General features: G+C 35.6%; 1 protein-coding gene and 2 long non-coding RNA genes across 3 annotated transcripts; 1 reads left to right on the top strand and 2 right to left on the bottom strand.

Moving 5' to 3' along the window:
• Positions 1–1,380: 1,380 nt before the first annotated feature.
• LOC110903065 lies at positions 1,381–1,932 on the bottom strand. Its single transcript, XR_002571638.1, has 2 exons — positions 1,835–1,932; positions 1,381–1,738 (listed from the first exon to the last, which is right to left on the bottom strand). It is a non-coding gene; the product is annotated as an uncharacterized LOC110903065 (long non-coding RNA).
• Positions 1,933–6,046: 4,114 nt separating this feature from the next.
• LOC110901420 (general transcription factor 3C polypeptide 3) lies at positions 6,047–10,107 on the bottom strand. The gene is made up of 9 exons (XM_022148251.2): positions 10,075–10,107; positions 9,844–9,962; positions 9,579–9,702; positions 9,366–9,434; positions 9,125–9,251; positions 8,893–9,004; positions 6,760–6,944; positions 6,558–6,670; positions 6,047–6,388 (listed from the first exon to the last, which is right to left on the bottom strand). Exons 1-9 carry the CDS (start codon positions 10,105–10,107, stop codon positions 6,119–6,121), a joined length of 1,152 nt encoding a protein of 383 aa, XP_022003943.1. The 3' UTR covers positions 6,047–6,118.
• A 363-nt stretch (positions 10,108–10,470) lies between these two features.
• Positions 10,471–12,103, top strand: LOC118485579. The gene is made up of 2 exons (XR_004876756.1): positions 10,471–10,749; positions 11,877–12,103. It is a non-coding gene; the product is annotated as an uncharacterized LOC118485579 (long non-coding RNA).
• The last annotated feature ends 433 nt before the right edge of the window (positions 12,104–12,536 follow it).

Below are 12,536 nucleotides of genomic sequence, written 5' to 3'. Positions count from 1 at the left end.
TTAGTTATAAATTACAGTATTAAGAGCGATTACAATGTTTCTGATATCAAACCAACTACCCACAGTACTTGTACTCGAACATCCATCGGTAGCCTCTTTGCCCGATGGTGTCTGTGACTATGGTCATATCACTCATTGGCTAACTCGTTGTCCAATAGTGACGGTTATCAAGTAATGTATACAAAACCCCACATACCGGCTGTAATTTGGTGATTACAAAGACTTAATCCCTGTAATTATAATTTTGAAAATAACTTGGAGTTTTTATAAAATAGTTGATAAAAAGAGAATGACTCACATTGCAGATTTAACGAGCAGAGTATAAGCCTACTGATTAGCCTTGATTAACCTAATTTAAATAACAATGCACACACAAACGGGTTAGTAACTAATACAGCAGTTACGACAATTCACGAGATTAAACCCTCACAACGATTAATAAGGTGCAATACTTAACAATTCAACGGATTCACAACGAATGACAGAGTATAGTCCGAGTTCGAACAACACTCAAACATTCAAGTCGAAATCACGATGAATAACAAAGTATAAACTCAATTTGAGCAACACTTAAACAATCGTTGGATAGTTACAATCGATCGGACGTTGAATCGTAATAGCGATCGAGTTATTACCCTGATTGCGGCAGCGATTCGTGAATTGTGTGTGCTGTGGAGTATTTCTGCTATAACTCAGCGTGTACAACGAATTTCTTCGTCGTTTTTGTGCCAGAAATCAAGTGCCAATGCCCTCTATTTATACCCGAATTTTGACCCCCCTCGCGTGACGCGAGGGGTACCCCTATGGGCGTCGCGTGACGCGAGGGGTCACCTATGTTCATAGGGTAGCCCTTCGTGCATGTAGCTTTGCTGAGTCGACGGTTTCTTAAAATTCGAATTCGACAGATAGTTATTAAGATAATCGTAACTAGGGTTTTATCCCCCCCCCCCAAGTTTTAGGGGCCCTGACCCTGATTCTGATGATTCTGATCATCATCATCATCATCATCATCATCATCATCATCATCATCATCTCCGAATCAGACCTGCTGGACACCACCGAACAACCATCGCAAGCCACCCACCTGCTCCGATCGGTTCCCACCAAGAACTACTCAAGTTGTCGCACCTCCGCCACCGGTCCGACCACTCTCCATCGTGTCGTTGCTGTTTCAGACGCCCACCATTACGACAGGAGAGATCCTTGGTTCATAAGACAGTCACCGCCTCTTAAATCACCAACAAGTTTTGGGCTTAGTTGGTTGTGGAGTACATGAAAACTCCACAGTGAATCGTGCTTAGGTGTGAATAGTACTAGGATGGGTAACCTTCTTGGAAGTCTCCACATGGACAACAGAAAATAAATATTTGTGAGCTCATGAATGGGCAACCCATCAAGGGCAATGCAAACAATACTAGTGGTAAGAGGGGTCAGATGTTACAGATGCCCTAACACAGGATGCACGACAAAGACACTTTTTATTCTCTAAAGGCTTTGAACAAACAATGATTATGAGAATCTTAGAAATACGTCGTATGTGTTTCCATTATCTTGGTAGATCTCTCGGTGCATGCATAGTTGTGTGCAGCAGGAGACATAGTGGTCTCTTTGAGCGGCCGATTTGGAAATCTGTGGGGTGTTGTGGGTGTCTCGTTAGGTGTGTGTAAGATTATCAGGCATGCAATCAACATTTCTACTGAAGGTATCAAAGGCATTCTCCAAACACATTAAACATTACCTGATCAAATCAAAAGACAATGAGTAACAATAACATAACTAAAAGTATAATCTTGGTTTAAGAAAGCACGGTTGATATAGAGAATGATGAACGTACCTGTTTTTTTCTTGTCCCTTCTTGATTTCACTTTAAGTGGGACACAAAACAGAGTGAAAGGGAGGTTGGTTTTGTATAGAGAGAAAGTATGAACACATTTTTTTGGTGTAGGTAGTACGATAGTGATAGTATGTAGTACATACAAAAACATGTATAAAGCACTGCAAATTCACTAAAAAAAGGCTGCAAAAGTTTTGTACAATGCAGTTTTGGTGTAAATTTTGTTTTTCTATTACTTTTTTTTGTTTTTCTATTACTTTTTTTTGTTTTTCTATTTTACATATTTCTTGAGTTATGTAGAGTTTGGTAGTTGCACTAAACTAAACGGGTCGTGTTCATGTGATGTCTAGCGGGTTTGCGAGTATAGAAATTTAACCTGTTAATTTAAGTTTTTAGTTCTTTTCTATTTGTTTTTATATAATAGTAAAATTAGAAGGGTGCCTGTGTAATGGGACGTGAAACACAGACACTGCAAGGATGTGTACTGTTCGATTGGTTCGGTTCTCAACAAAACCTGAACCCGAAATTGAAGTAATCAGCTAGTCTATTTTATTAACCAATCTGTTTTCAGTTAATCAATTTGGTCTATTCTATTAGATTGACGATTTTTGGTTCGATCCGTTAATAGCCAAAACCAAACTTGGGCTAAAACTTTTGTTTTGAAATAAATGAAATTGAGGTATAAATGCATGAAATGGAAGTTTAAATATATGAAATAGAGGTATAAAATATGAAATACATGAACTGGAATTTGGAGGTATAAAAGTTAGAAATATATAGAAATATGAATGTTCGGTTTCCTCTGTTTTCAGTTTAGTTTTGGTTAACGATTCAGTTATTGTTCACCAATAGACACTGTTAATCATGTAATATATTATTTTTTAATTAAAATAATTATAACAATACTATACTCAAATTAAAGAGAATAAATTGCTCGTTTTTATGGTGAAATTAAAAAAAATATATATATATATACTAACGTAGGTAAAAGTTATAGGTAAAAGTTATGGTCGTTTATAAAACATGGGGTAGTTAGTTTTTTATAAGGGGTATAAAGTGTAACTACTAATTAGTTATTTATAATTTGGTTAGAAAAGAGTGAATTAAAGTGTAATTGGTGTTTGAAAGACAAATTTACCCCCAATTTGATGTTGTACCTTATGCAATAAAACTAAAAAAAAATCTTAGATTTTGGGTGTTTTAAAATGCCCTTTCCCTTAAAACCCTGTTTTGTGAACAAAAAATATATATGAAATTTGTTTTTCATATATGGTTAAATAAGTAAGTCACGGTTAGAATGACTAACTGAAATATGAGATATTTGGACAAGTAATTAGTATTATAAGAGACTTTTTAATAATAACAATAAAATATATTATATTATATTTGATCATGCTTCGTTCAATGAGACTTAGGTCAATAAGTAGATAAAAGTGAGCTCGTTTTAGTGGCATATCTATAATTTTATAAAACGTTATAGTTCAAAAGTTAGGGTGAATGGAGTGGTGCGGTAAACACCTCGGTAAAGCGGGTTACCGATCGGTAACATCGCCGCCGAAGATGTTTACCGCTCGGTATGAATTTAAATCGGTGAAGCTTTACCGTTTGGAAAGAATCGTTGTGTTTGATTGTAACGGCTATATAGCCGTTTATATAATAGAAAAAAAAACTAAATTTCCTATTTAAATAAACCATTTCACCTCTCATTTTTTAGTTATATACGATTCTTATACACCATTCTCATCTCAAATCTTGGCAAACAATTACAATGGAACGCTTAAACAAAGGTGAAGGAAAGAAAAAATATTCTAGCTTCAGTTCGAATGCGAGGGCGCAAAATAAACGTGGTGGTTCAAGTGGTTCAAGTGCGCCGGTTCAAGTGGCAAACAATTGCATTGTCATTAAATTCCTAATGTACGAGTTGATCCTTACTCATGCAACTAGACAGTTTTGTAGATTATTAGATATAAGAAAACCTGTCTAATATATCCTATTCAATTAACTGATTTTATTTATCATTAAATATGCTAATTTTTTAACGTCCAAACTTGATGATGTCAAGATATTTTTAAAATAATATATCTATGATTTTTTTTGTTTGGAAAATGTTAATTAACTAGATCACCTTACATCAACTTGTTTTATAATATTCCCTTATACAGTTATACCGCATGTCTAGTGTTCAAATCTAGTCCCTTGTAGGGAAGCTTATTAATTTTGTTGTTCTTGTTGTCCAATTGTAAAATAATTAATAACTTGTGGAATTTTCCGCGCTATGCAGCGGGGAATTCGAATGTTATTGATTCGTTTCGTTTTGTAACGGGATGAGAACGGTACCCGTTCGGTACCAAACCGGATATCAAAAGTAACCGTACTGGAAAACAGGGAAAAATGGTGTAAATACCGATACCAAAAAACGGGGAAAACGGGAATCGGTACCGCTACCGAATATACCCGGTACCAAATGTTCATCCCTAATCTGTGCTACACAGTAGAAAGAAGAAGGTATGTTAAAAAGGTTTTAGTGTTAAAAGATTTGACAGCAGATAATAAAAAATTTTCTTTCCCATGAAGTGTTTCGAACCCAAGACACTAACTATATTTGAATGTTTATACAATCAACTGAATTGCGAAAGTGTTTCTTAATAGTTTCGCGCAATAATAACTATAATACATACATAAAGTGGAGAAGGAAAAAAAATGTTAATTTAAAGGGGTAAAATCGTATTTTTTTTTCCGAGGGCAAAATTGTAATTTTTATTTGTGGGCAAAAGCATCATTATATTTTGAACTCAGCGTTTTCAATTGTTGGTAAAATCGTAACTTTAAAGCGGTGACAAAATCGTAAATTCGTTGGGCCAATGGGTGAGTTCCAGGCAGTTGCCTGGCACTACTCCTCCATCCTGTGTACGTAGTTACACCGGGGGAAAAATCATAATTTGGCTGGGAAATCAATGAAAAAGGATGAGAAAAATGTAAATTTAGATTGATGGCAAAATCGTAATTTACATGGGATGAATAAAACAAAACTAATGGTGAAACTGTAAATTTAAACGGGGCAAAATCGTAATATTAAACCGATGGAAAAATTGTATTTTTTCACCGAGGGCAAAAGCGTAATTTTATGCGAATTTTAAACTGATGGCAAAATCGTAAATTGGTTTGGTCCAAAGAGGCAAAAAAGTAAAAAAAAAAATCGTAATATTGAACGGATGGCAAAATTGTATTTTTTCCACCGAGGGCAAAGCGTAATTTTATTCGAATTTTAAACTGATGGCAAAATCGTAAATTGGTTTGGTACAAAGAGGCAAAAAAGTAAAAAAAAAAATCGTAATATTGAACCGATGGCAAAATTGTATTTTTTCCACCAAGGGCAAAAGCGCAATTTTATTCGAATTTTAAACTGATGGCAAAATCGTAAATTGATTTGGTCCAAAGAGGCAAAAAAGTAAAAAAATCGTAATTTTGAACCGATGGCAAAATTGTATTTTTTCCACCGAGGGCAAAAGCGTAATTTTATTCGAATTTTAAACTGATGGCAAAATCGTAAATTGGTTTGGTCCAAAGAGACAAAAAAGTCAAAAAGCAAAAAGCCAAAAAAAAAAAACACTGTTCATGCGAGTTGGCAAATGTTATATAGATTATTTACGGTTTAACAACGCTCCTTTCCAATGTAAGATTCTCGATCGATTTAAAACAAATATAAATATCATTTTGAGCATTTCTTTTGATTGCTAAACAGAGTGTTGGTGCTGCGTAGCGCGGGTGTGTTTACTAGTTTAAAACATTTAAGAGGTTTTTTTTTCTGGATCCAAGACTCGGTTTAACCAGTTATGTGCAAGATTTGGAAGACAAGCTGCAACCTGGTGGGCTGTTTGACCCATTGGGTTTAACCAGTTATATTGAACGGACCCCAACAATGTAAAGCCGTATGTACTCTTTTATGTTTTGAGTAAACTTCCGTTTTGCTCCCTGTGGTTTGGTCACTTTAACGGTTTTGCCCCAAACCTTTAAAAAAAGCCATTTTACTCCCTGATGTTTTGGTTTTGTTGCCAGTTTGCTCCCTGCGGGGAACAAAATGGAAAAACAAACAATTTGGATGGAGTTAGAGGCGGGGAGCAAACTGGCAAAAAAACCGAAACATCAGGGAGTAAAATGGCTATTTTTAAAGGTTTGGAGCAAAACCGTTAAAGTGACCAAACCACAGGGAGCAAAACGGAAGTTTACTCTTATGTTTTTATTTTTCATGAGAAACAGTCCAAACATTCCAAAAGTCATACATTATTATTTAATACTACAATGATCTTTAAGTACCTGCCTAGCAAGATCTACAGATCCACTACTTTTATAGACAAGGTGCAAATTGTAAGCTGCTTCTCTTTTAAGGTCACAATATCCGGGCTTCGGATCATTAGTGATTTCTGGACCATCATTTGGCAGCTTTGGTATAGGGTGATCTTGTTGATGAACCGCAAGCACCTTTTCATAATATGTAGCTGCAACCGAGACTAAACCAACATGATGATAGGCTCGGGCTAGGTTGTATAAGGATTCCTGTTACATAAACAACTTCCATGAGCCACTTCACACAAAGTTTAGTAAAATAAGTTTTGGTTGCTCTAGTATTAAAATCTTCTAATTTATAATAACAATAATAATAATAAATAAAATAAAATAAAATAAAAAACTGATTAACGAGAAGAATAAAGAAAACGAGAAACACCTGGCTGTTTTCTGAAAGGCGAAGATTGTTATAGAGAAAAGCTAAAGCTTGCAGAACACATCGATGCTTGTTATTAAGTCGAAGTCCGAGAGATAGGTTGATCAGGGCAGTTCCTAAATTAAAGAAAAACAAATTAGCAAATATTAATAACTTAGAATTCGGAAAGAAAAGTTATGTCTAATCAGATGGGAGAAAATTATACCAACACAAAGATTGACCAAGGCATTTTCAGGCATCAATTTATAGGCTTTCAAGTAACAACTTGCAGCTGCTTGATGTTGGCTAAGCATTGTAAATTGATGGCCTTTAATTAAAAGAACCGGTATACAATCTTCATGTTTCACAAACTTCTCTTGCAAGAATTTCTTATGCTTATCCAGCCTCGATCTTACAACAAGAGGAACCAAATAATGTACAGATTTGAACATTAAGATCCACAAAATGTCAGGTGACAAAAAGTATGTTAGAAAAAAACAGCATGGCAATCCTAAGAATAAGCTAGAGATGCAAGTGTTTTAGACTTTAGTCTTAGCCGAAGAATATTCCAGAAGAATATTAGGCATTATTTTAGGAATAGATTGTGATCTCTTATTAATTGTGCATATTGTGTATATCGTTTCCTCTTATTAATCGATTGTATTATCCCTATATAATGGGCATTGTAAATCAATAGAATTGATTCAGATCAATAAACCATAAACCACTTTTATGGTATCAGAGCTACGACTCAAAATCCCTAAACCCTAAAACCGCCATCCCTCTCTTCTTCCTCTTCTTTTTTTTTTTCGGCCAAACATGACCAAATCCGATGCTGAACCTGAACCCTCAAACCCGAAACCCCTTGCTCTTCACCCAGCCTACTCGGTCACCAACATCAATGCCAAAATCCGTACCCTAGATGGTACGAATGTAACCTATTCAAACTAGGTTAAGCTTTTTAACCTTCATGTGACCGCCTACAAAGTTGCAAACCACATAGACGGCAGCCACCTCCTGCAAAGACAGCTCCAGAATACGACTTATGGAAGGAACTTGATGCTCTTGTGATGCAGTGGATCTTCAGTACTGTATCGGATGATATTCTCAAACGCATCATTGATAACAATGCTTCAGCAAGTGATGCTTGGGCCAAGTTGGAGAAAATATACCTTAGCAATAAAAAGGCACGGCTGCTGCACTCGAGACAAAATTCTGCAAGATGACACTTGGTGCTTGTGCTTCTTTAGATGCTTATTGTCAAGAGCTTCAAAGTCTTGCCACCTAACTCGCAGATGTCGATCAACCCGTCTCTGACTCTCGGTTGGTGTTACAGCTGGTTCGTGGTCTTCCTCCCGAGTACAACACTACTACTTCTTTTATTAACAACAAAGATGCTGATTGGGACCTCGCCATCTCTCTCCTAAAAGATGATGCCATTCGTATTGAGGCGCAAAAAGGGGCTGCCTCTTCAGTCTTGGTAGCGCCGACCACCACTACACCATCTGCTCCACAGCCGGCTCTCACAACCACCGCCTCTGACCACCCACTCGAACACAACAACAAATGGCTCCAGGGGCGGCGGTCGCTACAGTAATAGGGACGGTTCATCAGGCTACGGCCGATCTTTCTGGACTGCTGGTAACCCTTCGGCTTACAACTCTCCATACCCGAATTGGGCCTGGTGGACCACACCCCCATGCCCTTACCCAACACAAAATAACTGGCGGCCCAATGCTTCTCATTCCCAGACCGCACCACAGCAGTCCCAGGCCCACTTTGCTGGTTCGGGCCATTACTCATCTCCTTAGTTCGGGCCACACCAATATTGGTATGATGCGCTGTGCCCTTCTGATTTAAGTGCAGCCTTTAATAATATGCAGATGAACCCGAACGCCTCGTGGAATAATGACATTATGGATACTAGAGCAAGCTCGCATTCGGCACGCGATCCAGGTAAAATTGTTATTCCCAACTCTTGTCCTGTATGCAGTTCAATAATGGTCGGTAATGGCACTTGTATCCCAATTAAAAGCACGGGCACTGGTTTCCACACCCTACCCAACCGAACCTATATTCTGCCCAATGTCCTTTATAGCCCACACATAATTAGAAACCTTATTTCTGTATGACGTTTTACTCGCGATACCGAAGAATATTCCAGAAGAATATTAGGCATTATTTCAGGAATAGATTGTGATCTCTTATTAATTGTGCATATTGTGTATATCGTTTCCTTATTATTCGATCGTATTATCCCTATATAATGGGTATTGTAAATCAATAGAACTGATTCAGATCAATAAACCATAAACCACTAGTTGATGTGATTATGTAGAACATAAGTATGCACCTTAACATTAATTTATAGTAGCAATTCCATGCTGCAAAGCTGTAAGGATTTTGGGTAACGATGTATCGAGCACAGTCCCATCCATTTGTTGGGCCATCAATATTATTGTATGCTATCTCTGTAAAGAAATTCAAATATTATCATGCATTAAACTTCAAGAGAACAACTGTCCTTTCTTTGAAACCAATAATTTGGGGCGGCTTATCAAACACTTTCTTCTATGATCTTGAAGACTTACGTGCCCCAAGCGCTCCAAGTTCCTCTTGCTTCTCTACTGATAAAGTGTTTTGTGCCAACTTGAGAATCGATGTGATAATTTCAAGTGCTTCTGAATATTTTTTCACTGATACTAATCCTTTGCATAACTAGATATAACACACATATATTAATTGAGAAAACACGGTTTAGAAAAGGTAAAATTGATCAACTGTTTGTTCCTTAAGAATTAAAACAAGTATAAAAACAGAATAAGAGCTCACATCCACAATAAGTGTAAGTTGGTCATCATCCTTTAAGATATTAGGCATGGGAGGTTCTCTATATGCCGCCTGTCATGTGAAGCAAATTAATCAGATAAGTCATAAGTGAACAAACAAGTTTGTCAATATGATGCTAAAAGTGCAATCAAATCAATTAATTTGATAAATATTTACTTTTTTTTTGTCCCCTCACATAAAACATAGAATACTTACAGGAGATTCATCATCCAATTCGTCACTTTGCCACTCAATTCCAGCAGCCAACGCTGCAGCTCGTTTTTCTTCTCTTTTTGTTTCTTTTTTCTGAAGCAACTTCTTAGCTCGAGCAGCTTTAGACCTGTTGAGCAGTAAATGGAGGAATTATTTTTTAGTTGAGCAAAGAAAATAACACGTAACGGCAATGTATTTCGCATGCAATATTAACCTTATTTTATGTCCTGAATTTACATATAAATAAAAACATACGAGGAACACTTACAGATCTGAAGACAAAGCAATGGGACGGAATCCATGAAATACGTTGCCGGTTTGATGTTCGTCCAGCACTTGAAGTCTTTTATACAACACGCTTTTTGGTAACCTTTTCTTTATTCTAGCCTAAAACAAAGACAGACAGATAATATATATATATATATATATATATATATATATATATATATAAGGCTAAGTATCTATGGAAAACTCATTTAATCAAGAAAACTTGGCAAACCTTAATTGTGTGGTCAAGATTGATCCACATCATCTTTTTAAAACACATGTTAAAAGGGCATATTGGTCATTTGATCAAGCTATCATTTCACTTTCTTCCCCATCCCATCAACTCATTTATTACCCATCATTTCATTCTCCCTCTTTCTTCTTTCTTCTTCTTTTAGAATTCAAAATATATTATTCTATCTCTTTCTTCTTCTTCTTCTGTAAATTCACCATCATCATCATCATCATTCATTCTCTCTCTCTCTCTCCATGTTTCAAAATAAACACCAAGAACACACACAAGTGTGTGTGAGAGAGTTCAGGAGGTAGAGATAGAGAGATTTAAGAGAGAGAAGAAGACGACGATCGAAAATCGAAGCCATCCCTTCCAACCTTTGAAATATGAAGATCGAAGCCACCATCAAAGATCTGCCACCATCAAAGCTCTCAAAGATCGAAGATCAAAGCCACCATCCCTTCCAACCTTGAAATCTGAAGATCGAAGCCACCATTGAAGATCGAAGCCACCATCAAAGCTCTCAAAGAAAAGGAAGCTCGGTGTCATTTCACATCTTTGTTTCTGTTTTTTAGAGAGAGAAAGCTAATGTTTTGGAAGGAGAGATAACAATTTTCCTGTTGTTCACCTAGACACCAAGAACACACGCACAAGTGTGTGAGAGAGAAACAGGTTTAAAGATCTTACTTTTGTTAATTTATGTAATTTGTTTAGATTTATACTTTGTATAACGTTTGGTAGATTTAAAAACAGAGCTAGTTTGTTTATTTTATTTTTAAATCAAGATCTATAAGAAATTTTTGTATGTTGTATTTCTCTCTTCAAAGTGTATTGATTTTTTTATAAAGATTAAAGTTAAATTTCTAAATTGTTTGTCCAGCGATTTTGAGTTAATGATTGCTTTTAGTTGGATTTGTGTGTGTGTGTGGGGGGGGGGGGGGGGGGGGGGTGTGGGTGAGCTGGGTTTTTTTAGGGTTTATGAATTGGATTTGGTTTAATTTGTGTTCTAGTTTTGTTTAAATTCAGCATCACCATTGATGGTAGATAATTAGTTTGAAAATCCAAAATTTTTACGATGTATGTTTCAAATTTCTTTGTTTTTTAGTTGTTTTTTTGAATAAATTCACTCCGATATTACATTTTCATTACCTTTAGAAAGTTCATAATTTAATCGGATATCGGTTTTGTTTTACAAATAGAAATTCGTGTTTTTTACTGGCATAATTTGTTACATATGTTACATTTCTATCAGCTACATTTATGCGAAGAGTATATTGATATTTTTTACGAAGATTAATGTTGACTTTCTAAATTGTTTGTACAGAGTATATTGTTATTTTTACGAAGATTAATGCTAAAATTTCTAAACTGTTTGTTATATATGTTGTAACACGTGTTACACTGCGGGTTACATATGTTGTATATAGGGTGTTACATGTGTTACACCCAGTATATGAGACCAGCTTATTGTTTTTTTTTAGATTGGCTGTTAAATGTTAAAACGTATAAACTTCATAATTTATTCGGAATATCTCGTTTATTTTACAAATAAAAAGTCCTAGTTTTTTTTTTGTGGGATAATTAGCTACATATGTAGTAACAACATTATGCAAGTTACTTATAGATACCCCAACCCTTTTTTGGACACAAAGGGGGGGTGCACATATGTAACACATGTTTGTAACATGTGTTACACTAGAGAGGTAACACATGTATAGCCACGTTACACATGTTACATAGAAGATTAATAAGTTTTAACTATAGAATATTTAATATTGATGTACTTGTTTTGTTCATAGGTGGAAAGATGTTTTGTGTTCAAGATGAAGATGGTTATCAAGAAGCGAAACCCGCGGAAGGATTACAACGCATCATCAGGTTTTCGTGGTGACGATGGTGTTGTTGTGAAGGCAATTTTTAGAAGACCATTTTTAGAAGCATTACAACTATTGATATAAAATTTATTTTTATTTTCATTGTTAGTATGCCAATATTTGGATGAATACGGATGTTGTTGTGAAGGCAATTTTTTTTGGATGCAACAACTATATGTAACATGTGTAACCTTGACGTTGTAACACATGTAACACCTATATGTAACATGTGTAAGATTGCTATACATGTGTTACATATGTCAGCCCCTTTGGTGTCAATTTAAACTTAGCAAAATTACATATGTAACAACATTACATCATCCAAAATGTCATATCAATGAACAAACAAGTAATATATGTAACTATAAGTATATGAGACTAGTGTAACAAATTAAAGGGACAAACGATACACTTCATGTTACATAAGTACCTAGACTTGTTATTAACAATGTTATTAGTAGATAAAAAAAACTAAATTAACGTATATTTTTTACATTGAACCCAGCTTCTTGGTTATAAGCCTTACACATGGCAAGAAGTTCTTCCAGTGTGACGTATGATTTAACAATAATAGGATGATATTGC

The sequence above is a fragment of the Helianthus annuus genome, chromosome 13 (assembly GCF_002127325.2).
Source record: "Helianthus annuus cultivar XRQ/B chromosome 13, HanXRQr2.0-SUNRISE, whole genome shotgun sequence".
NCBI lineage: Eukaryota > Viridiplantae > Streptophyta > Magnoliopsida > Asterales > Asteraceae > Helianthus > Helianthus annuus.
Note: the sequence above shows the minus strand (reverse complement) of the source record. Positions and strands in the feature narration are given on the sequence as shown.

Excerpts from the sequence above, each read along its gene's own strand:
- LOC110901420 (XM_022148251.2), bottom strand. The coding sequence starts at position 10,107 with ATGATGTGGATCAATCTTGACCACACAATTAAG. Across the intron at positions 6,671-6,759 it reads CTTGGTCAATCTTTGTGTTG|GAACTGCCCTGATCAACCTA; the intron begins GTATAATTTTCT and ends TCTTTAATTTAG. Across the intron at positions 6,389-6,557 it reads GCCTTTCAGAAAACAGCCAG|GAATCCTTATACAACCTAGC; the intron begins GTGTTTCTCGTT and ends TTTATGTAACAG.